The 25,786-nt window shown below is 39.2% G+C and overlaps 3 protein-coding genes across 6 annotated transcripts in view; all 3 read left to right on the forward strand.

Moving 5' to 3' along the window:
- The first annotated feature begins 1,508 nt into the window (after positions 1 to 1,508).
- LOC117489362 lies at positions 1,509 to 3,623 on the forward strand. The gene is made up of 6 exons (XM_034138577.1): positions 1,509 to 1,682; positions 1,897 to 2,039; positions 2,186 to 2,259; positions 2,542 to 2,640; positions 3,119 to 3,217; positions 3,406 to 3,623. The coding sequence occupies exons 1-6, from the start codon at positions 1,572 to 1,574 to the stop codon at positions 3,582 to 3,584; spliced, it is 705 nt and encodes a 234-aa protein (XP_033994468.1). The 5' UTR covers positions 1,509 to 1,571; the 3' UTR covers positions 3,585 to 3,623.
- Positions 3,624 to 6,334: 2,711 nt separating this feature from the next.
- LOC117489363 lies at positions 6,335 to 9,130 on the forward strand. The gene is made up of 6 exons (XM_034138578.1): positions 6,335 to 6,461; positions 6,677 to 6,819; positions 6,967 to 7,040; positions 7,382 to 7,480; positions 8,133 to 8,231; positions 8,434 to 9,130. Exons 1-6 carry the CDS (start codon positions 6,351 to 6,353, stop codon positions 8,538 to 8,540), a joined length of 633 nt encoding a protein of 210 aa, XP_033994469.1. The 5' UTR covers positions 6,335 to 6,350; the 3' UTR covers positions 8,541 to 9,130.
- Positions 9,131 to 13,207: 4,077 nt separating this feature from the next.
- slc12a5a (solute carrier family 12 member 5a) overlaps positions 13,208 to 25,786 on the forward strand; it is a 156,774-nt gene continuing 144,195 nt past the window's right edge. For 2 of the 4 annotated variants that reach the window (XM_034138758.1, XM_034138759.1), the window contains exon 1: positions 13,208 to 13,430. In XM_034138758.1, the coding sequence (XP_033994649.1) occupies positions 13,271 to 13,430 (160 nt within the window). In that variant the 5' untranslated portion in view covers positions 13,208 to 13,270. The remainder of the gene's footprint in view (positions 13,431 to 25,786) is intronic. The other 2 variants (XM_034138760.1, XM_034138761.1) reach the window with 1 other exon arrangement.

Raw genomic sequence — 25,786 nt, forward strand, 5'->3', positions numbered from 1 at the left:
AACAGCTCCTTATGTCCGTTAGTGCAGCTAGCTAACCAGATGCTAACAACACAGTCCATGCTGACACCGGTCTCTCCCTCCCCCTCTCTCCCTCTCTCCCCCTCTCTCTCTCTCTCTCACATGCGCTATTGCCACACACACACAGAGCCGAGCTTGAATGACACACGTTTATTTCCATGCAACTCTCTGATTGGTCTGGTGTCATGCCTCTGTTGCATTCACTGAACACGGGAAATTACAGTGCTGCCGTCCTCTCTTGTGTCATGATGAGGTTCACGTAAAGCACGGTTAATGTATTATATTATTGAGGGAGAATTGTCCGGGGCTACAGAAAAAACATGCGGGGCTAAAGCCCCGGATGCCCAGGCCAGGCGACGCCACTGGAAGGACCAGACAAGAAACAAGGAGGAAAACATGAGACAGGGAAAACAGAACAGCAAAATAAACCCAAACCTAGACATACAAAACTAAAAACGTGACATAACATAAGGATCGTGACAAAATGTACAATCAACAAATACACATTTATTTTTGTGATCTGACCAGTGACACAAAAGGAATAATTTGATGTAAAAAAATTAAATGTATCATCTGCTCACTATGTTAACCAAAGCCTTTTTGGCATTATACAAATACAAGGCATTTTCATGATCTAAAACTCCTCCAAGTACCACGTCTGCATGATGTTTAAGCATAAGATAATACTAAATCCCTGACCCTGCAATGCTATTTTCTACTTTTCTCTGCACAATAAAAAATTCAGAAGAGGTCTCACCTGAGAGGGATATGCACCCGGAGGAAGCGGCCACGATGATGTTGTGTTTATGCCGATCAGGTGGTGCATTGCATTCTGGTAAACATTTTAGCAGGAAACTCATTTTCCTTTAGTCAGGATACTTTGAGTTTCCAGTGCACGCTGGGTCATTTGATGTGCACTCACATACCTCTCAAAACAGAACCATAGTTCAAGCATGTTGACTTGCTACTACTCTATCAAGGAACCGTTTTTGAACACTTTAATAGTATATACATAATAAAATAAATAGTTCATAATTATTAGTTAACAGTCATATAATAATATGTGGGTTTTCTCCTCCAGCACAACACTTTGATAGCTCTTAATTCAACAACATTTCTTCTTTAAATGTCACACTATGTTTTATCACAATGTTTTTAACTGCTGAACCATCATTCTATGTAGCTCCACGTTTTCTTTGTTTGCCTTTCATTTTTGGAGAATAGTGTGCAGCGTTTTTTAAGAATTCAAGCCGTCTGGAAATTTGACAAACCCTACATTCTTAAAATGTCTGTAGAATTGCTGTGTATCATGGATTTAGGACACGCTGAGTCGTGTTGTCGTGAGAACATTTTTAATAATTAACCCTGCAGTATTTGCAGTCCAGTTTGTGTAATAAGTAAACATGAAGGATTTCCCGTCATGCTTGCTCTCTGGGTTACATCAGCGCAGTCTGAACCCACTCAGACAGGGGTGGGTGGATATTGCACAGAATTAATTGGTCAGTGATATCTTTATAACACTGACCTGAGAGCGATGAAGAGGAATCACAGCCATGATGAAGACTCTGTGTGTCGCTGCTCTTGTGCTGAGTCTCTCCTCAGTGTGCCAGCCTGCGTCGCTGGCCTGTGAGAAGCTGCTGCAGCCAGTGGACAAGGCTCCAGATGTAAGTCTCTTTTCACATTTATAACTCCCTTTGCGTTTTTCAAACTTTTTCACATGACAAAACTGAACTTAACCTACTGAATTGTCATATTTCCTTTTCCTGCAGTCTGTTATAGAAAAAGTACATTTTTCACTGCCATAATTTGTTATAAATAAATTGCCAGACATTTAAACAGTGAAAATAAATAAATAATGTTCTTCTTTTGTCATTCCAGTTATCTGGGAGGTGGTATGTCATCGCCATATCTTCGTCCTGTATATTACAGTTAGTTGCCAGTGTGTTATTGCCAAGTATTCACGTGGAAGTTACCTCCAAAGAGACACCAAACGTTTTCGATTACCTCATCAAAATGAAAATGTATGCAATCTTTTATCTTGAAATGGTGGTTTATTTGTTGGCATGAATGTTTAAAAGAAGGATCGTAACACACACTTTGAGTATTCATGCATAATTCATTATCATGTCCTGTACAAGCTTTTACAATCTTGGATAAACTTTTGCAGGCAAGGAGTATGCGCTAATGAAACAGAACAATTTTTCCAGGAGAACAACAAGCTCTTTGATGTAGATAGCAACAGTAAGTCTTTTTTTATTTATATTTTCTGCATGCAATGGTGTTTATTTGTTTCTTTATGTTTTGTCTCTGCTTTTTCTAATTTGTCTTTTAAGCTTTTACAATACATACAAAAAATAAGAAGAAAAGTATTCTTACCAATGCACAGTGTTCCTTTATGTAAACAATGATATTTGTTTTTTTTATCATTTTGATAAAAAAAAACGTGTTAGTGTGATTATAATATTAAAGTTTGATTGTATAGCATTTAATTTAAACATCCATTCTCCATCCATTTTTCAACAGACGCTGCAGATGGTGACCCTGATTTGCTTCTGCAGACTGGCTGTTCTGACTGCATCGTTTCAAAGGGGGACAGTGTCGTGAACATACTCGTCTTATTTAGTAAGAAATAGAAGAATGTTATACTACAATACTTCAACGATGGAGTTTATAATGATGTTATACAGTACAATATAGCTTAACAAGACACTCTTTATGTTTGAAATAACTGTCTGTCTAAATAACCCTGTCTTCACACTCTATTTGAAACACTTCACTTTCAGCTAAAGTTAGGTATGCTGCTGCTCGCTGATCTGGGCAGCCCTAAAAATGAACAAAAGCACTGAAAGAGTCTGTTTAAAGAAAGAATTTGTCCACTTTAAAGGATTGCCAAGAGTATTACAACTAATCAAGAAGCTAGAGGAATGTAATTTCACTTAAAAGTTGTTGAAATATTAAAGTCTGTATAAAGTGAACAACCAACACACCAACACTGTACCTACCTATACTGTACCTATTTTTTTCTAACATGTAATGTAGATATTCTTAGAAAGAATATCATCGCAAGGCTGTAATCTCAAATATGTCCCCTGCTCACCAGGCAGGAGACCAAACATCACCGCTGCTGAGCTGAAGGAATTTGAGACCCAGGCAGAGTGTCTCAGCTTGACCAAGCCGCAGGTTTTAGACTCAGATCATGGTGAGTCTTGACATCTTTCTTTTTTTGTCAATATATGAAAACAAGTACTGTCGTGATAGCACCACATGATGGAACCATGATAGTATCATGATTGTGATTATGGCAATGCATACAAATGTACTATGTGCTTGTAATTAACTGTCATTATATACAACATTTCTAATTTACTCTTTAATCTCCTTGCACAGATTTTACAAACTGCCTATCAGACGAAGATGAAGAAGCTGGGGCTAGTTTTCTTCGCAGCATTCAACAAAGATTGAATGACAATTATGCCATAACCCTCAAATGTATCGCTGAGTCTTCTCTGTATTACCAGAAGGCTGCCTTCGAGTGGGCTCAGGAAACATGGGCCAGTCTTTGGTGAATGAGCATTGGAAATGCAATAAAATCAACTTACACCCATCATGTTGTTCTTGATTCATTCCAATGTGTTAAGTTGTTTAAAAGGTAATTATATGGTTTGATTTGTTGTTCTAAAACTATAAACTCTCAAATCCAACAGGAACCCTTTGTTCTCTACTCAGGTTTTGGATGATCAGTGCCATTTTGGTAAAACAATTATAAATTCACTTCTCTTGGATAAATAGTATCATCACTTATAATTCACCAATAAACAAGGGTGATTTAACATTGATTTTCTTTATTTCTTCCTTTTTCTTTTCCTTTTTTCCCATGTTTAACAAATAAATGATTACTTCAATTAAATAAACTTTTGCAATGCAGAGGCAAATGCTTAGAAATATATTGATTTTAAGGAACAAAGTTCAGGAAAGCAAGTGTCCAGTTCACAAAGATTACATATTTTGCCAAGATGCATTCACATTCTGATATTATTCACATATCAAAATGTTTGGATCTAGGAAAAACAACTGATAAACTATGAATACAAAGATTTCTAAGGTAAAAACAGGCAGAAGCTAAATAAAATAATTCAAATAAATAGTATGAATCTTATAGATTTAACAATAGATAAATAGATACTTTATTTATCCAGATTTGGGAAATGAATTTGTTCCAGCAGCAGTGTCAATCATTACACCAGTAAAAAATGTTTAAAAGATACAATAAAATACAAATATAATACGAAAACAATTTAACTAGCGACAAGTATATAGTAAGAATACGAATAATTGTGCAAAATAGCTGTTGTGAAAATTGTTCTGGGTTATGGAAGAGGAGACACTTTACAAGCTATGGGGCAGTGAGTTCTCTGCCAGCCAGAGGTGAGTTGTTGTGCAGGTTAATGGCAGTAGGCAGGAATGTTTTCCTGCATCGGTCCTTGTGACAGGAGCTGGAGCAGTCTGCTGGAGAAGGAGCTCCGTTGACTGTCCAGCTGCAGGAGGAGAGGGTGGGGGTTATCCATGATGGACAACAGTTTGTTTAGTGTCCTCCTCTCCACCACAGCTACAAAACTGTCCAATTTGACGCTGATGACAGAGCCAGCATTCCTAATAACAATATGCTTATAAGCTTACAACAAAGAAGCAAACAAATCTTTCTTCACTTATTATTGGCCCCACAATGCTTTTACTGGTCCAAAGTGCCAAGATAACCACAATATTACCAGCACAGCATACGCCAACAATGAGCAGCTCAAAAAACGTGTAGATCACCACTCCCAAATCCATTGTGCCCTCAGCACCTTTTGATAGTTGATGGTCTATTGTCTCTGAGTGTTTGTCTAAGCCGGAATGTGCTCTTGTGAAAACGTTAAGGAAGTGATTAGCCTGTAAGCAGTTATTTTAATTATATATTAAAGATGCATTTAGTCTTAAAAAAGACCCAACCACAGTTGAGGTGTATATGTGTCAAAGATCAAGCTATCTGGCCAGAGCAGAGGAAGCCACAAAACCACATCCTTCATTGAATAGTGTGCTATACATCCAAACAGAACCATTAAAACAGAAAGCATCTTGACAGATGTAGATGATGTTTTGTTTATGCCGATCAGGTGGTGCATTGCATTGTGGTAAACATTTTAGCAAGAAATTCATTTTCCACTTTGTCAGGATACTTTGAGTTTCCAGTGCAAGTTTGTCAATCTCATACAAACCTCTCAAAAAAACAAGAACATAATGGTATGTCTTTTCATTATTTTTTTTGTGGTGTTTTTTTGTTGTTGAATGCTCTCCCCCCCCCCCTTTTCTGTTTCTCCTTCTCTGCAGGGCTTGTGTGTCAGGGGGTGTGGCTGGCATGCTCCTGGCTGCAGACGAGGCACATCTGTTCCCAATCACCTCATCAACCTGCTCCATAAAAGCCCACTCCTCACTCCACTACTCTGCCAGATGAGTTCTTGTAATTGGATGAAACAGAGTCTGTCTCTGCAGCCTAGAGCCTTGATACCAAGATCTCCAGTCTTTGGTGTGAACTCCAGGTTTTTTTCCCTTGGACAACTCTGCTAACCAGCTAGGTTCATAGCCATCACTGCCTGCCCTTTTGTGTGTGTGTTTAAAAAAAATGTAAAACCTTGTAAAATGTACCTGAATCAGCCTCTGCTTTGGGACCTTATAAACAACAGAGCGTCACAACATAGTTCAAGTGTGTTGAGTTGGTACTTTTCTAAGGAACCCCTTTTGAACATTTCAATATGTATATAAATAATTTAAAACAATTGTAATACTATTAGTTAAAAGTCAAAGAACGATATTTCGGTTTCTTCCACCATTACAACACTTTGCTAGCTCCTAAGAAGAAGACTTCAAATATAGATTCTTTTTTTTTTCAAAAACCAGATCCTACTTTTGGAAGATTTCTCCTTGAAATTGGTGTTACTCTCATTCATTTTGGGAGAATAGTGTGCAGTGTTTTTTAAGAATGCAAAGTGTCTGGAAAGGTGACAAAATGAAGTATACTCAAACCAATGTAAACACATACATTCTTAAAATGTCCTTAAAATCAGTGTGTATCATGGATTTAGGACACGCTGTTGGTCGTTAGTTGAAATAATTAACCCTGCAGTATTTGCATTCTTGTTTGTGTAATAAGTAAACATAAAGGATTTCCCGTCATGCTTACTCTCTGGGTTACGTCAGTGCAGTTTGAGACAGGGGCAGTTGGATGTTGGCACAGAATTAATTGGTCAGTGATATCTTTATAAAACCAACGAGAGCGATGAAGAGGAATCACAGCCATGATGAAGACTCTGTGTGTCGCTGCTCTTGTGCTGAGTCTCTCCTCAGTGTGCCAGCCTGCGTCGCTGGCCTGTGAGAAGCTGCTGCAGCCAGTGGACAAGGCTCCAGATGTAAGTCTCTTTTCACATTTATAACACCCTTTGTATCTTTCAAACTTCTTTTATTTGGCTTAACTCAACATACTAAATTGCCATATTTCGTTTTCCTTTGATATGTTGTGAAAAAGTTCAATGATCACAGTCACAATTTCATATTGAGGAAAACAAATTGCCAGACATTTAAACAGTGAAAATGTATAAATCATGTTCTCCTTTTGTCATTCCAGTTATCTGGGAGGTGGTATGTCATAGCCATACCTACATCCTGTTTTTGGCAGATGATGGCCAGAGTTTTATTACCAAGTGTTCACGTGGAAGTTACCTCCAAAGAGACACCACATTTCTATGATTTAATCGTCAAAGCAAAACTGTATGCAATCTTTTATCTTGAAATGGTGGTTTATTTGTTGGCATGAATGTTTCAAAGAAAGAACGTAACACACACTTAGAATATTCATGCATCATTCATTATCATGTCCTGTACAAGCTTTTACAATCTTGAATAAAACCTTTGCAGAGATGGAGTATGCGGCAACAATACCAAACGATTTTTCCAGGAGAACAACAAGCTCTTTGATGTAGACAGTAACAGTAAGAGTTTTTTTTATTTATTAACCGAATGCACTGGAGTTTATTTATTTATGTGTTTTCTCTGCTTTTCTCATTTGTATTTTAGGCTTTTACAATGCAAAATGTTACTAAATATAGGAAATACAGATTGGTCCTTTAAGCCAGCTGATAAGATTTTAAATAGTTTGTAGGACACTGAACAAGAGCTGTGACACATGTTTTTGTGATATTTTCATTTATTTAAATAATTAAAATAATATTTGTATTTCTATAATTTTGATAAGTGTGATTATGATATAAAAGTTTGATTGTATAGCATCTAAATCATGATTAACATCCATTCTCCATACATCTTTCAACAGACGCTTCACATGGTGTCCCTGATGTGCTTCTGCAGACTGGCTGTCCTGACTGCATTGTTTCAAAGGGGGACCTTTTCCCTGAAATACTCACAATTTTTAGTAAGAAAATAGAAGAATTATACTACAATATTGAAATGAATGGTGTCAATAATGATGATAAACATTACAATATAGCTTAACAAGACACTAATAGTCACTGCAGGAAGGCTATGTATTAACTTTGTTAACCTTGCTTCAGATTATTCATAATTATTTGTATTTGGAGTTTCCTATAAAAAACTTTATTCTGTAGAAATAACTATGTGACTAAATGAAACAATACTAAAGACACAGCATGCTCAAGGTTCAAGGTTCAAGGTTCTTTATTGTCAATCTGACATAGCTACAGAGTAATTATGCAGTTGAAAATCTTATGTCACAGGCTTCTCCAACAATGCAACATAATAACATAATAACAATAAGAGCAAGAGCAATACAAAAATAATAATAGTTATAAAAATGAAATAAAGTTATGATGTGGAATAGTGCTAGTGGCTCTTTGAGGTCGTATTTAGCAACAATGCCAGCATGTCAAAACACTACTATTAAAGAGGTACGGTGTAATGTTCACCATCTCATGTGTGTCATATATTTCATGATATTCCATCTAATAGTTTTTGATATATTAAAGTTTGATAACATGTAATGTAGATATTCTTAGAAAGAATATCATCGCAAGGCTGTAATCTCAAATATGTCCCCTGCTCACCAGGCAGGAGAACAAACATCACCGCTGCTGAGCTGAAGGAATTTGAGACCCAGGCAGAGTGTCTCGGCTTGACCAAGCCGCAGGTTTTACACTCAGATCATGGTGAGACATTATTTTTGTTGTCCATATGTGAAAACAAAGGGAGTACTGTCGTGATAGGACCATGATGGTGAGTGCGGCAATGCCATAAAAATGAACTGTGTGCTTATAATTAATTGTCGTTTAACTTTAAAATACAAAAATACGTTTTTTATATTGTAAATGCCATTATTTTTCTAATTTTCTTTTTAATCTCAATGTACAGATTTTACAAACTGCAGATCAGAGGAAGATAAGGAAGCTATGGCTATTCATCAGAACGCCTTTGTACAAAGACTCATGGACGTTTCTGGCAGCATCCTCAAATGTTAGCTGAAAGTTCGACAGTCATGGGGAACTTCACATCTACTGTATGCCATTATAATGGAAGATCAATGAGAATAATCCCCAGTTGTAATACTTAATTTCCTGCTCTGTCCTGAGGACAAGCGGAGGATGTTGTAAAACCACGACTAACATACTTCTAACAGTCCCCCTCCTCTCTGCTGCTGTGGAGGAGATTACCAATGGAATGCAGGCCTTTTTGGTCTGTAGATAGTTAACTCTCCATCCCCACAGAGTCTTAAACCCCCCCATATGTGCTATGCTCTCAGTCATCCCACCTTATCGTTATCAATTTAGCCACTCTTTGGTAAATGAGCATTGGAATTGCTATAATATCGACTTACACATGTTTTTCTAAAATGTTTCAATCCAATGTGTTAAGTTGTTTAAAAGTTAATTATATGGTTTGATTTGTTGTTCTAAAATGATAAACTCTCAAATCCAACAGGAACCCTTTATTCTCTACTCAGGTTGTTGATGATCAGTGTCATTGTGGTACAAAAATGATGAATTCACTTTTCTTGGATAAATAGTATCATCACTTATAAGTAATTCACCAATAAACAAGGTTGATTTAACATTGACTTTCTTTTTTTCTTCACTTTTCTTTTCCTTTTTCTCCATGTTAAACAAATAAATGATTAGTTAAATTAAAGGACACCTATCATGCTATATTTGAACAATATATTGTACCTATATAAAGTATATAAATATAGTTTTTTTTTTTTCAAAATACCAAACAGATTCTGCATTTTAGCCATGCCTCATTTCGCTCCATTTGCTCTTTCCAGCACTGTTTTTGCAGGGGGCTGATTCTGTGAGCTGCAGCTGACCACGCCCCCCTGCAGGAGAGGGGAGCGCGCTCTGATCAGCTGCTGGGCTGTCAGAAGAGGGGGGAGATCTCCGTCCTCCGTGTTTTATTATATTATTATATAGAGTCATTATTCATTTGTTTTAAAGCTCAATAAATAACCTTTGACTGGCACTTTTCAAATTTTGTCCCGAAGATTTAAACTTTAACGGACATCTTGACCGGCGAAAAAAAACCTAACTGAAACTCTGCCGCACGGTCCCCTCGTTCCTTGGAAGAGGCGGAGAGGTGGGTGTTTGTCATCTGCTGGTGGACTAACCGGAGATAATTACAGTGCTTGCCTCGACGGGGAGGGATTGCATTGAATTACAGCAGCAGGAGCAAACGTGTGCCTCGGGGAGGGAGAAAAAGAGCCACAGCGGAGAATAAACAGAAGGGCAACCATGGCAACCATGCGCGGGAAGTCTTCTTCGCTGCTTTTGTGGCAGACTACAGCGCCACTTACGGAGCGTCCACACAGCAGCGTTAAAAAAATCTTGGAACGCTTCTGCCCATTCACTTTGAATGGGGTGACGTCACTTTGCCTCACTTTTCGCCGAACTGCATTGTGGGCAGCAGAGCGGAGATTTTCAGGATTTTCAGGATTCAAAGTTGAGCAATGTTCAACTTTTGAAGCTGAGGTGGAAGCGTCAGCCAATCAAATCCCGTGTATGCAAATCTGACAGTTCAAGCGCTAGCCAATCAAACCGCGTGTATGCTGGGAGAGACATACCGCAGGTCATTTCCTCAAATTCCCAAAAATTGAGGAAAAATTAGCGGTAGGGAATCACCCGGTGCTTTATGACCAGTCCCTATTTACCTACCGGGATACAAACCGGAGGAGCCAGGCATGGAGGGAGGTGGCAGAGACAGTGGTAGGTTTTCGCCTGTTTGGGGAGTTTATATCCAGTTTACTTCGGGCTTTTTTGCTTCGTATGTCGGGGGCGGGAGATTCATGTGATTGGTTGTTGGTGCCTTGCTCACAAAAAATCCCCAAGCTTCAGATACGCCCACCTCCAAGATTTTTTTAACGCTGCTGTGTGGACGCTCCGTTACAGGCCTGGCATATGTACTACAGCGTCTCCAGCGCTTTCGAGCGGCAATGGCCGGCCGTGGCCCAACCCCACATTCCCCTGATAGGTGGAGAGTTGGCCCAATAGCCGTATAGCGCCACTGTCCTGACGTTAGTAAAGTGTTCAAATCTGGATCAGTTTTTATCAGATCCGTTGCAGCCACGTTTTTACAGATTTGGGTATGGAGGAAAATAGAGAGGGTTGTGTTTTCTGACACTTGGTGAGTTCCCTGGAACACCGGGGACACATATTCATGTATAAAAGACGTACAAAAGTGCATTTTGCATGATAGGTCCCCTTTAAATAAACTTTTGCAATGCAGAGGCAAATATTTGGAAAGATATTGATTTTAAGGAACAAAGTTTAAGTTGAGCAACAGGTGCAGTGCAGACCCTGAGCCAGGATTTCAACTGTATAACTCTCTAACCCAAACCTTGCAAAGAGTGGAAGAAAGTAGTTGAAAACATTTATAAATGTTCTGCATCGGTGAAAGGTTTATCTGAATAACATCATATTTGTGATGTGTTTATAAGTTATCCCAACAAGATGTGGTACAGTCATTTGCATTTCCAGTATGTGTTTTAGGGAGGTTTTTGTAATACATAGTGTAAAGAAATCTTCTGAAACAAGGATTCGAAACACAATGAGAACACAGGAGAGCCTGACTGGATGGCAGACACTGAAGTTTTATTGGAAGTTACAGCCGGAGAATTGAAAAAGAGATTTGCTGCAGCCACCGAGTGACACGGCTCCAGCCTGGCCAAGTATTTATCTAGTTCTAGACAAAACTATTTTCAAGGAATGGCCCCCTGAAGTCGCATGCTCAAACGTTGATGACAGGAGAAAGTGATAGTTGATACGTGATGTCAAATCATAAGAAACACCAATCAATATAGTCAAATAAAATGTCACAGGACAAATACAGCTTCTTTATTACCCTCAGAATGGATTAACATCACTGAGACAAAACAAATACAAATATTATGATACGTTTTGTGGTATTGGATTGCATTATATTTAGTTAAAACACATTTCAAATTTACGCTGTGAATTTAGCAAAACATGGTCTTATTTGATGTTGACACACAATGTTCCAGAGGTGAAACATTTTTACACTGTCTTCAAAACAAATGTTTACGTGTCACTGTTGAACGTAACGGTGAACAATCTAAAACCTAAATCTGCTTTGTGTAAGCATCGCTGCCACATAGATGTGTACATTATACTGCAAAACACAACATTTATTAGTTTCACAACACAAGAAATAAATAGGCTTTTCCGACTGGTGACTTTTTAATATGTTGCAGTATAGGAAATACACAGAAACTAATGGACGCCTCTGTTTTATCTTTTGTTTCTGCTATTCTACATGCTGGCACATTTTCATTTGAGAGCCATATAAATGTTCATAATAACAAACTACTTTAGCTTTTCCAAACCATGTCAACCCAAAATGTCTACAGTGAAAGAATCAAGATGAATAAATCAATCTAGTCTAATGAAATCCAGTCTGATTATATCTGATACTACTGCAACTACCTGGATTCACCTGGGGCAAAATATCTGTCATTTGAGCCCAGGTTTGTTTTGAGGCAATACAATCAAACACAAATTGATTTAGTTATAGCAGCAAATAAGAACAACGTTTCAAAATGAAGGATCCTTGATGTAGTGCTTCACTGCTTATTCCGTAATTTTGTTGATTACATTTTAGTGAGCAGCATCACACATTAAATTAAATTAACATAAAAACATCCATCCTGCATCCAAACCCTAACTAAAGCAAAATAAGACAAATATTGACATCAATATCCAGGCTACCTAACAAAAGTAAGAGTCCTATATACTTCAGAATTGTGTGCATTATACCACCAGTATTTATGTAACAGTAATTATCTTTAATTATGCTGGGTTACATTTGCCTATAGAGGCGTATAAAAAGTAGCATAAAATGGAAACACTCAAGTATAAGTGATGTGCTTGAGTAAATTACTGTAGGCCTACTAATATAATGAATGTACACGGCTCCTTCTGTTGGAATAAGTTATGCTACCTGTAAATATCTGTTCATCATTTTTCTTTTTTAAAGTAATATCTTTTCTAATATTTATGTGTTTTTAAATGATTGTGTCTTTTAGGCTACCGTTTTTGTTTCACATTGGGTTATTGTTTTACATACAATGATAGGCTACATCTCGATAGACTTAACAAAAAAAAGATTCTTACATCAGTTACATTCCCCCATTTCCGGTAAAAAGCAACAACCACCTGCTATTTAAGGATTGTTTACAAATCAACATATTTGAAACCACTTTTACTTTAACTCATAGAACCAACAGCAGCTGTTTGATTGACAGATGATCTTTAGCCTTTAATGTGGTTGCCTAGCAACGCCAACTCATGAATCTAGTTAGCTGCGTTGCTTTGAATGCTTTCATTTCATTACACTTTAAATAACGTTTTAAAAATGTAAGTTATTGGTGTTTTTGTTTTTAAAATATAAAAAATGTGTTTACATTTTCCCTAAAACGGCGCAACAAACCCGGATCTTTCGGCTCTAGGACCCAGGTGCGGCAGCCACCAGACACCGGTTGATGAGATGGACCAGTCGGCATTACACATCTGATTACCCGACACAGAGAGTGGTAGTTCGCTCCGGTCACAGTGGTCGGAGGTAAACTTACCATACGGAATAACAACGAGAGAAGCGAGAGCATTTTTCCGCTGTCTTTGTCCGTCAGTCACCCAGTCACTGTGGCAAGAAGACCCGTCGCTTGTCTCACCGGGCGACAACCATGAGCCTGAGGTTCACCGTCTCCAAGAGCGACGGCGACCGGCGCCCCTCAGACATCCAGGGGGAGGTGAACCAGCTGTTTGAGGGGGACGAGCCCAACACCAGCACCGCAGCAGAGGGAGAGGATGCTGTCGGTTCCGAGGTGGTGGTAGAGCTGAAAGGTAGGGAGACACTTAAGCCGGCTCCACTGTTTGTTAGCTATACCATTACCAGGCTATATGCTAGCAGTACTGATGCTTGACTCCTGATCACATTGTCTATGAACAGATGTGTGTGACTTGAATTTGTAATGGGCACAGTCTGGCAGATAACAAAGGCGCAGCAAAGGGCACACATTTCCCTTTTCCCCCCACTTGACATCATGTATTGTTACAGGTGCATTGCGCAAAATATGCATGGGAGTTGCATGCCTATGTAGACAAACAAAATGGGGGTGTGTTTTGCCAGTGTTGCATTCATTCAAACATACAAACATTTGTTTTTTTAAGTAATTAGTGGTCTTAATGAAGGGCGTCAGTTAGCATCATTGTATGTGTAACCCCTCAGTTATGAGAGAGTATACAGATAGACTATATGCTCTTCATATTTCCATCTGATGCCTAGAACTGTATGTGGTCTGATTCATACAGTTTATGTATACTTTCACTTTTTACATTTAAGTAGTCAAATGTGGCTCTTGAAACCACTGCATGTGAGGAAATGACATATTTCAATAGCAATTATCTTTAAACCTTGTATCTTGGATAAATCTTGGTGTGTTGTCTGTCTGTACCTTTTGTCGTAGTTCAAATTGTTTCCCAGGTTAGTGCATACATAAATCAGGACAATCCCTGTGCTCACCATAAGGATACATTTAAAGAAGGGAGAATAAAAACACAGCTGGTCAAACATTCATCTCTTCAGTTATAGGTTATAGCAATTTCCTACAGTGCACCTCTCCTGAGAACCGGACCCATTGTTGTGCAATCCTGTCATCGCAAAAGTAAAATGATCAAGGTCCTGCCAGTCATTGTCTGAATTGAATGCAACAGTGCAGAACAAATGGTGGCCACATTCCCATCAGGGCAGGAATGAAAGCTGTTACCATTAGTAACGATTTAGTATTAGAAAAAGTGCGATGATTCAGGTCCAGTCAAGTGCAAATAATGATTTATCTGCGAAATACTCAGTACATTTCACAATGTGTTAAACTTATTAAGGCTACCACATTAATGACATTTTCAGATTAATTGGCCAAGCTCCCCAGATTCTCATAAATGCTTTAATTGCAGCTCAGGATTAGCTGCTGCTTAGTTTCTGTGCTTTTGCTCTGAAGTCTACCTCAGCAGGTCTACGAATCCTATTTTAATCTTTTATTCGTAGGACAAAAGCTCTGACTAGCATTATTGGAACAATAATTAACATTATAAAATATGTTTAACCCCTGGAGTTACACCACTACTTTCGGTTTATACACTTACTTCCCTTCTAACTGGACACATAAGAAGTCATCCCCTTGTCTTTGATCATTCGTGCTGCGCCAAGGTTCAGTGCTGCTGACAGATTTCCACTATGAAACCAACGGACCACTTAGGCGAAGAATGAAAGGATTTAATTATCAGTTCAGCACTCCCCTTCATTGCTACAGAAAGCCTTGGAGGCTATAACATGCCACCGTTTCCTCCAGTGCTGGGGAATTAACATAGAAATGCCTCAGCATTTTTCCACTTTAATACCCCAGTGTGTATCAATCATTGCTCCGGACATAAAAGATGGCTGTGAGGGTCGGTAGGAACCAATCTCAGCCTCTCCTTATGTTCCTCTTAAGAGATGGGGAAAGCTTTATTGAAGGACTTCCCCTCCTGTACAGTATGCTTTGCTGTTGCTGAGCTGCAGCCTTGTGCAGGCAGCCAACACTTTGCTGGTTGCCATAGTGACACTGTACATTTTCACTAGAGTTGTCTCTCAAATGGTCTTTGCAATGAGGTGAAAAACACTTCAGATCCTGCAAGTACCATTATGAAATCAATCTCTTGCTGGGAGTGATGTATTTTTCCCTTCCTGTGTTTTGTTCTGTGAAGTGGTTCTAATGGAACATTACAAATATCACAGACGAATATCAGATTTGCAGCGGCTAAAAAGTAGCTAGTTTATGTCGATGAAAACTATATTATTGCTGTATTAGAAGTGCAAATAAGGACTGCAACTAACAATTATTTTCATTATCCATTTCTTCTTCTTACACATTTGTGGTCGTTTTGATCATTTCCATCGCAATTTCTATAACAATTCCTTACAATATTTGTATAATGTGTTTTAAAGTATTGTGTCTTTTAGGATATTCTATAGTCAGTTTACTATGAATAATAACTAATCTAAATAGTATTTGCTTATTTCATAATGTTGAGTAGTATGGCATCGAATCCGTTGCGTGTGTAGTTAATAACAATTCACTGTTCAGTGTTTCCCCTAGGATGGAGTCATAGCAGCGGTGCTAAGGCACGCGGGCCCAGCAAAATGCGAGCGCGGAGCGCGTGGAATTTTTTAGTGCGCGTGCGAAGTGCGCCCAGCCAATATGTTTCTACAGTATGTGTCTGCCAGCACAAGAAAGGCTCTTGAGGCTCTGAATGTATATAGGGGAAACACTGCTGTTAGTTGTTCACCTTAAACAGAGGGCTTGTGTAAATAAATATAATTCACACATCAGAAGTGTGTAGAATATGATTGCGAATGTGTTCAAGTCTGACTCAATGTAATTAGGCCATTGTTGGCATTTCCCTGTCGTGTTGTAATTCCAGCACCTACCAAAGCCCGCATTCAGTCTTTCTTGTTTCAGCCCGTGGTACCAGAGCACTTTCTAAATTCCTCCCTCTTGGCCTGAACCCCTGATCCTGTTTCTATTGATCCAGAGGGAGGTGTGAGCTCCACAGGCTTGGCCAGCCATTGTGGTTGATGATGACTTGCAGCAGAAGGTAGATCCTGTCTGGCTGCCAAGTGCCCCCCCCTGCCCTTGACCTTGCAGTGGTGTAAAGAGAGATATATCTTGGTTAGATCACCCAGGCTCAGTGGAATGGGCCGCAGACGGGTTCAGAAGGGGCTGGGCTGTTTGTCATGTTACAGTGGGGACGCTTTAAAATGTCCTTCAGAAACCTCATATTTTCAACGTTATTATAATTTAAACCTGCATTAGTTGTTTTTGTACCACTTGGATGCACCACAGCGAGCTGAACACTACCATGTCATATAGATTAGGTTATTTGACAGGTACACTGTGCATTGAAATATAACATATTACATTTCTAGAGTTTATATGATGAGGGAAAGAAAAAAGAAACAATATCAACAAATGATGTTAAAGTTTGTATGTCCTAGGGCTGATAAGAAGTACTTTCATAATCAATTCATCTGCAGATTTATTTTACGATTGATCGCTAAGTCCTCAAAATGTCAAACATTTTTTATTAGTCTTAAGTTGAGTCTTTAATTGTCTTGTTTTTTCGTTTGAAAAAGCTTAAGACATTCCGTTTATCATAATATATAAAATAAAATAAAGGAACGCAGGACAAACATTTGAGAGGCTGAAAACAGATTTTGCCATTTGAAAAATGATTTAACATGAATCATTATCAAAATAGTTGCAGATCATTTATCTCTCTTTCAGCTAATGGATTAGTTGATTAATTGTTGCAGCTCTACTGTGTCCACCTGATGAATGTTCATTAATTATTCATTCTTCCTCTAGCTCTGTTTGGTCTTTAACAACTCCTCTGGGAAATGTCTGTAAAGCAGAGACGAAGTGCACAATCCTTGATAATAATCTGTGGGTTACACATTATACATTGTGACTCGGCCCATTGTTAATATAAAAAAAGTGATTAGGGCAGCTTTAAGATAAGAACGCTGCTGAGATGTTTTGCTTGCTCACTGTAAGTGCCCTAATTAAATGCAGAGTTTACACGAGGGAGCAGATCTTCACACGTCTGAACTATTCGTGCTGAATTTGTGTCATCTGCTTTTCCACGGTCTTCCATCGGCTCCTGCTGTTTCCATCCGAGCTGTGATTGCTTGAACCTTTTCAAAATGTGTGTAATTCGTGTTTGTGTGTGTATGCGCTTGTGGTTTCTTTTGATCGATTTATGAGAAAAGCTTTTGTAGAAGAAGGGCTTAGATCTACAAACATGGATATTTGATGGCAAAAACTGTAACCCAATGTGTCCCCAGTGCTTTAGTTCATGAGCAGAGAGGCCCACTTGGCCGCGGTTTAATCTGTGTCAGGATGTTCTGTTTCCCTGTAAGCAAATACAGTCTAAAGACAATGACACAGCATGGGAGCACAGCGACAACAACACCCATAATCACAACCACAACACAACCTTATAACCTCCTGACGGCAGCAACAAACTAATGTTGTTGTTGTAATCTGTGAGAGAAAAATGTAATGCCTTTTGTTTGTGTGTGCACCTCAGTATCGACCATTTCTAAAATGTATTCTGCATCTGCAGTATTTGGAGAACTATGTTTGTGTAAAGAAACAAATGGTTTAGCACAACAAGCGTTCACATTGTCCTATGTACTTCATTTTTATTCTAATTTAAACAATGTATTACTCTTTGTATGATCTTGTATTATTTTGTGTGCGTTGGCCTTTATCCGACAAACCCAGAGCAGAGTTTAGTCCTTGTCTGCCAGTTTATCAAAGCGTGACAAGCTTGTTGTTTCTGAGTCGTCATTTAGTGTTGCTCAAATGCTTGTTGACATGTTTATGTCATTAAATAACAATCTCGTCTTTTATAGAGCAACTGAACCAGGGAGAGGGAAAGGGACAGGAGAAATAAAAGCTTGTGAACGTTGACGCTTCACTGCGTTACTGGTATGCTGATATCATTTATGCCAGCTCTATTTATGGTAGTAATGGTGGCAATAATGGAGTTTACCACTGATAACGCCTATTTTGTCTTTCTTTGTAAGTCAGAAAAGAGTTTGTCTTTCTCTAGGACAGCCTACAGGTTCACTTATAAATAAATGAATGAATAAATAAATAAGGCTCAACAATTTTTGTAAAACAGCTAGGCCCTGTAATATAATGCAAATGCTACTCGGGAGAAGATCCTGTATTTTTGGGGGACTGTTATTATTATTATTATTATTATTATTATTATTATTATTATTATTATTATTATCATTCACTTAAATTTGACGGAGAAGCGTATCCAGTGGCTGCCAGGGATTGTGCTCCCATGATAATGGGCTGCTGGCTGACCAGACGGAGGATTGTTTGTGTGTTTATTCAGGCATTGCTTCCCCTGAGCTGTAATGAATGCCATGTAAATAATAGAGAACCCCTTTGATATAGAGGTGCAGTCCGATGGTGAACACGGATATTGACTCACAAAGGGCCATTGTGGATGACTCCTATTGTAGGCTTCATATAGTGTGCGAGCTGTTTATGGTCACTCCTGGAAAGAGTGTGGACACCTGATTAGGATTTTTATGGATTATTTATCAACTCCCGGAAAGCCCTGTGTTATCACAGCTTTCCTTGTTGTGAAAGCCGAAATGTGATACTAAACATTGCATTTGTTGTTGTTGGCCATCTGTTCACACAAAATGAGATGACAGTTTAGTACGTTTGATATACAGGTATTTGTCTTTGAGATATATATATATATATACAGTAAAGGGGTCTTACAAAAATAATGGAACTGCATGGAACTGCAAACTCTGTTACAAGATCCTTGACTTTTATCTTCAACTTACAAATACATATTTTTACAGCCTACTTATTTTCTCATATGTGATCTACCTCCACACTTTTTAAAAAATGAATGCTAGCAGTCTTTTGTTGCTTTGAATATACATATATTAAAGGGCTGGTTGACGGGGCTCTTTTTTTACTTCCACATTTTGCGAATTGCCTTTAATATTTAGTTTAACATGAGCCACTTAGTAACAGTGTCTTGAACGATTGTTACTGTAAAATATTTTCCATTAAGTGCTATGCTACTTAGTTTGCCCACTGTTGTTATTGATAGATAGATAGACAGACGGACAGACGGACAGACGGACAGAGGGATAGATAGATAGATAGACAGACAGATAGATAGACAGATAGATATATGGATAGATAGATAGACAGACAGATAGATAGATGGATAGATGGATAGATGGATGGATAGATAGATAGACAGACAGATAGATAGATGGATGGATGGATAGATAGATGGATGGATAGATAGATAGATGGATGGATAGATAGATGGATAGATAGATAGATGGATACGATACGATACGATACGATATACTTTATTGTCCCCGTAAGGACATTTGTTCTGGACTCCGTCCTGCAGTGCATCCATGTACATATACAAACATAGTGGACATTAAGAGACATACACATATCATCAGTCATACACCGTTTGAACAAACACAATACACACACGTACATACTGACAATGGCGACCTATTGCACAACCCTCATGGCCAACATTAAAAAAAGTAAATTTCATTACATTTGACTACATATCATTTCATGTGAATGTTAAGAAGCTTAATCGACATAGGTAGTAATGAGTGCTTATAGCGGTTCAGCCTGCTCTTGGGAACCCTGAATCTTCTACCAGAAGGTAGGAGCTGGAATTCTGGGTGGAGTATGTGGGTGGGATCAGACACCATTTTTTTTGCCTGTCTGATAATCGACTGCTCGTATATGTTTTGGAGAGATGGGTGTTTTTTAACCCCCATAATCTTCATAGCAGTCTGTACTAGGCGAGCGATCTGTGACTTTGACTGCACTGTCAAGTTACCATACCAGGCAGTGATACCATACCTCATGATGCTCTCCAACACTGCATGATAGAACAGTAACATGAACTTCTGGTCGACTCCGAAAGACCGGAGTCGACGCAGAAAGTACAACTGCTGCTGAAGTCTAGAGCACAGACCTTGAACATGCGCCTTCCAGCTGAGTGTATTATCTAGATGGACACCAAGATACTTATAGGAGCTGACCTGAGTTATGGGTTCATTGTGGATAACCACAGGCCTAAGGTCACCCACTGCCTTTGGGTCCCACACCATCTCCTCAGTCTTCTTCACATTCAGCACCAGATGGTTAAAGTCACACCACTGCACAAATCTCTCTATTTCAGAGTGATAAGCCGATGAACTGCTGCCTTTGTGCATCAAGCCAAGGATGGCTGTATCATCTAGATAGATAGATGGATGGATAGATAGATAGACAGACAGATAGATAGATAGATAGATAGACAGATAGATAGATAGATAGATAGATAGATAGACAGACAGATAGATAGATAGATAGATAGACAGATAGATAGATAGATAGATAGACAGACAGATAGATAGATAGATAGATAGAGAGATAGATAGATAGATAGATAGATAGATAGATAGACAGACAGACAGACAGACAGACAGACAGATGGATGGATAGATAGATAGATGGATAGATAGACAGATAGATGGATAGATGGATAGATAGATAGATAGATACTTAATTTATCCCAAATTGGGAAATTATTTAAATACCTCCTATATAATATAATATAATCCAAAAAAATGTAATCAGTCAAAATCTCCAGGGTCCATACAGGAATTTTAATACGAGAAAAGCTTGGCCTATAGTAAACTAAGAGAGTTTATTTTTCTCTTTGTGCTAGAATATCCCTGCTTCAAATGCATAGTGGCACACTCTTGTCTTGAATCGTTTCCAACTACATTATCAAAGCTGGGCTGAGCATTTGAACACCGGTGAACCTTTAATGCTTGACTGGCTGTACCATCTCTGCACGTCTGCTTTAACACACGTGTGTGTGTGTGTGTGTGTGAGTGAGGGGGCGGGGGGGTTGGAAGGTTTTTCATAGCACCTGCTCCCTCATTTGATCCTGTATCCCAGTTGCACTACTGTTGTTGACTAACATCTGTGTCTCAATTCCACAATGCATGTGAATGTAACTTGGTCTATGTCCTATGCACACATTTGAAAAGTATATCCCAGATGTCAGTTTGAATATTCAATAAGCTACATTTTATGAACAATGCGCAATGGGAATAGGGATGTACCGGTTTTACAATAACCCATGGTAAAATGCATGGTTAGTACTAAAACAATGTTTGGAAAACCCATCAACTTAAGTGTGAAGTCTCCGAGACAGGCATAGCATTACAAAAAAAAGGCGTGTTTGCTGTGCATCAATAAAAACATAAAGGAAGGCATCACAGTCACTATTAATGTTTTCTTAACAATCATATATATTTACATAAATGATACATGGGGTAGTTGCAACAATAAATTGCACCACTGAGCAAAACTGATAACCGTGATCATTTGTCACTATAATCTTCCTCTTCTTCACCCAGACCAAGGGATTTCAAAGTGCTTTACAGGGTGCATCAAATAAAGACATTAAGCATTCAAATCAAACATTAAGATTACATTAAAATACAATAAAGAACTAAAAGCAAAAATAAGACCAAACACTTGCTTGATGTTTATTTAACTTCCAAATATTAAACTTGCAGTAGTTTTCCAAAGTCAGAGTTTGATAATCACCTGTTTGCCAGCAAACCAGTACCGTGAGAGCATTTCCAGTCCATACAAAACAAATGGGTACCTTTTTTTCCCTTTTCTTATATTTACCAGAACAGTCAACTCTGAAGATAAGTCTTAATTTGTTCATTATAAACCTCTCTGTGGAGCCAGAAAACCTTTTTAACCTTTCACTTACCGTGCCTTGTCTTCTTGCCCATCTGTCCTCATCCTGCTCTAATGCCATTAAACGTCTTAAAATATTCTCCCTTCAGAAGAGCCATTGATTTGTAATCTAGCGAGCCATTTCATTCCTCGAATGATGCTCCTCTGCCATCGTTCACCCTGTTATTCCTTTCGCTTGTCAAAGAGCGGGCCATCAATACAGCGTGGATCGATACAACTCATACACCATTACCTATGCATGTCCAGTTTCTATCTAATCTTCTTTTTAGGTTGAATCAAATAATCAGAGACATCTTCAGGCCGGGGGGGGGGGGGGGCTTACTGTACACTTTAACACAGAGGTGTGGTGACATTGAGCAGACGGCAGTTTCACCAATTGAATGTTTTATGGTGAAAACACAAGATAGAAGCTGGTGAAAAATCCTTCAATTTTGTTGTCACAGGGTTAAGGTTTTGACATTTAATACATTCCTATACAATAGACATATGTAATTGCAACAGCTGCTTCTTGCATACAAAATGTGTTAACGTAAATGTGAATTGGAAGGCTGAATGTGAGAAATAAATGGCTCTGCAGTGACCCAGACCAGTGTTTCTCTGCTGAGACAACAGGGGGCAGTCCTGTTCTGATGAAGGATTTCCTCTAGCTACATATTTTCCCTTCTGTCAGAATCATGTGGTAGAAAAACCTGATATGAGAGGGGGATCAGGAACCCAGCAAGTTACACAATAGTCTGTGTTGTGTGTGTGTGTGACTAAAGGTGCGTGTTAAGCATATGGCAAGTAAGGAGAAAGTGTATATGTTCTCGTGTGTGTGTGTGTGTGTGTGTGTGAGGATGGGAGTTGGTAAGAATGAGAAAAAGGTAACGGCACAAGAGGGGGGAGTAAACCTTAGCCCAGAAATCCTCGTGCCGTTATGTAACCGCGTCTGCAAACGGGGGGAGGTGTGTGAATATGTGTGTGTGTGTGGTGGGGGATTGGGACCAATTGATGGAGAGTGACAAAATCCTCCTCACATGCAGGGAGGCTGCAGGGCAGACCTCAGTGATACTAACATGGGACGAAAGAGGGGGGGGGAGAGGAAACCTCATGGGGGGAGCGGTTGAACATTTCTTCCCTACCACGCAACTCTGATGACACATCCATCACAGGGCCACAGATCCAGACACTTGGACAACCACAGCTCGTTCTGCGGCCCTCGGCCCCGTCTGCAACCTTTACAGGAGGTTTCTCTCGTGTGTTCTCACATAGTCACCACCACCATCCTGCATCCATTCAGAGGGGCAGGCTGCTACACAACATGCTGTGAGAAATGGCCATGAATATCCTCAGAAAGGTCTTTTACAGAAATGCTCTAAGACTAAGATGCATTTGTGTTTTTTTTCTATTGGGATTTTATTTTGACCTAAGAACTTGTAGGCACTTTGAAGAGTGAAAACATCTACAGTGATCCTAGTGACATTCCCTTGAATGAAAGCTGACAAGAAATAAAAAAAGGTTAAAACAAAAAAATTGTGAATATCATTTAAATATATTCTTCTAGGCCTGAAACATTTTGGTTATTTCATGAATTGGTCCGTTTAATGAGCAAACATTGCATAATTCCATTGGTTTAAGCCACTAAAAAGCCACTGTTTGCTGTGCTATAGTCTTTGATGCTATTCTGATAATGTCTTGGTCTCGGACGACTGATTTGACGATTAAGTGCGGGAACCTGGATTCATTTCCTTTTTGATTTAATGAAGAACATTACTTGGAAGAATAATTATAATTGAAAAAGGCTATTGTTTATTTTAGCTCCTCTTATTCCATCTTCTCTCAATGACGTTTGGAAGCATTGCAGGTGTCACAGTCGGTATGTCACGGTGTTTCAGGTTGTTTCATCATTCTGAATTTATTTATTATTTGGTTATCTCTGCCTCCTCTCAGTGCAACACTGTCAGCATCTGTGTAACGCCAGGTCTCTCAGGACTCGTCTGCTCACATTAGCAGCTGAACCCGGGGGGGGGGGGGCAATACACTAAACACAGTTGTGTGGCCAAGTCTGATGTAATATTTCCCACCAAAAATCTGCTTGTATCAACTCCATGTTAGGACAAACTAAATGAAGCACTGACTCGGGATGAGATTATTTGTATTAGGTCAATATGAAAATGTATTAGACGCAGGATTCCAGAATAAACCACCGCCACCAGAAAGTAAGAGCTGTAACTTGTGTTGTGTGTGTGCGTGTTGGTTATTTCAGTCTGATTTTGAGAGCAGTGCTCGCTCTACCTACTGAGGTGGGGGAGGCAGAGAGCAGCGGGCCAGAGATGCAGGTCATGGATCCCCATGGGGCCGGGCTGGTATTCAGGGATGATACCAGGCCTTCCTGTCCCTCAGGACCAGGCGCTGTGTTTTCTCTCCCTCTACTCCTCTCTTTCTCTGGCTGTGAAGCCATTTTGAGGCATAGTTTTGGGGTTTGAAAAGGTGAAATGCAAAGCAAGATATATGATGTGAGAGTTGTGCCACTAGCTAAATGAATTTTAATTATGTACTTTCAATTTGAATTTTGTGTAGTGACTTTTAGTAATGTTTTTGGCTGGCTGGCTATCAGGCAAGGTGCCATGGTGCTGCAGCAGACAGGAGGGAAAGTGTGTGTGTGTGTGTGTGTGTGTGTGTGTGTGTGTGTGTGTGTGTGTGTGTGTGTGTGTGTGTGTGTGTGTGTGTGTGTGTGTGTGTGTGTGTGTGTGTGTGTGTGTGTGTGTGTGTGTGTGTGTGTGTGTGTGTGTGTGTGTGTAGTGTGTGTGTGTGTGTGTGTGTGTGTGTGTGTGTGTGTGTGTGTGTGTGTGTGTGTGTGTGTGTGTGTGTGTGTGTGTGTGTGTGTGTGTGTGTGTGTGTGTGTGTGTGTGTGTGTGTGTGTGTGTGTGTGTGTGTGTGTGTGTGTGTGTGTGTGTGTGTGTGTGTGTGTGTGTGTGTGTGTGTGTGTGTGTGTGTGTGTGTGTGTGTGTGTGTGTGTGTGTGTGTGTGTGTGTGTGTGTGTGTGTGTGTGTGTGTGTGTGTGTGTGTCACAGCCCGGTTCTCTCCACAGTCCACAGGTTCTGTCAGCTCGGTTGGGGGTACACGCTCTCCATCACCATTACCATGCATGCCACTGCTGTGGCGCAATGTCAAGAGGGTGACTGCAGAGGCCTCGGTTGAAGACGATTTAAAAATACTTCTCTTTTTCCTACAGTACAAACCCTTTGTTGCAAAATGACAACAAATACTTTTGTTAGCTACAGAGGCAATACAGGGAATAATAAAAGGCATATTTGTTGTTGTACTGACAGTCACCACACACCATATCCTAATCTGTTCTCCTAATAGATTTAGGAATGACAGGTTGTTGGTGAACAGTATTTAGAAAAGCACTCGTCTTTGGGAGTTTGTCAGTACAGGGTTAGGGTACAGACACCTGCAGTGGTAGACTCTAGATCGTTTTGCTGCTATATTGTAATTATTAATTTTGTTAAAACTACGCAAATATGATGTCTTATTCCATCTTCCATCAAGTTCTGCTGGTTGACAATTCCATATTATCATTTATTCAACTTGAGTCAAATGTTATTGTTATGATAAAGATTATATGTACTGTTCTTTACTATGGCTATCAGGTAATGGTTATCTTTTCTTATTTTAATAACAGGCATGTGTTACCTAAATATTTGTGCAAAGCAAGGCTTTCCAAGATTCTACTGAAGGAACTCCCATTGTTTGGTCCACCACCTAAACCACGGGTTGTGTTGCACTCCAATGTTAGTGTTGGTTCACAGTGGGTTTGAC

Source organism: Trematomus bernacchii, unplaced genomic scaffold (assembly GCF_902827165.1).
Source record: "Trematomus bernacchii unplaced genomic scaffold, fTreBer1.1, whole genome shotgun sequence".
Taxonomy (NCBI): domain Eukaryota; kingdom Metazoa; phylum Chordata; class Actinopteri; order Perciformes; family Nototheniidae; genus Trematomus; species Trematomus bernacchii.

What these genes read in the sequence shown, in the direction of transcription:
- LOC117489362 (XM_034138577.1), top strand. Translation starts at nt 1,572, where the DNA reads ATGATGAAGACTCTGTGTGTCGCTGCTCTTGTGCTGAGTCTCTCCTCA. An exon ending in CAGTGGACAAGGCTCCAGAT is followed by an intron (nt 1,683 to 1,896) that starts GTAAGTCTCTTT and finishes TTGTCATTCCAG; the next exon opens with TTATCTGGGAGGTGGTATGT. An exon ending in GGTTTTAGACTCAGATCATG is followed by an intron (nt 3,218 to 3,405) that starts GTGAGTCTTGAC and finishes CTCCTTGCACAG; the next exon opens with ATTTTACAAACTGCCTATCA.
- LOC117489363 (XM_034138578.1), top strand. Translation starts at nt 6,351, where the DNA reads ATGATGAAGACTCTGTGTGTCGCTGCTCTTGTGCTGAGTCTCTCCTCA. An exon ending in TTAATCGTCAAAGCAAAACT is followed by an intron (nt 6,820 to 6,966) that starts GTATGCAATCTT and finishes AAACCTTTGCAG; the next exon opens with AGATGGAGTATGCGGCAACA. An exon ending in TGAAATACTCACAATTTTTA is followed by an intron (nt 7,481 to 8,132) that starts GTAAGAAAATAG and finishes CCTGCTCACCAG; the next exon opens with GCAGGAGAACAAACATCACC.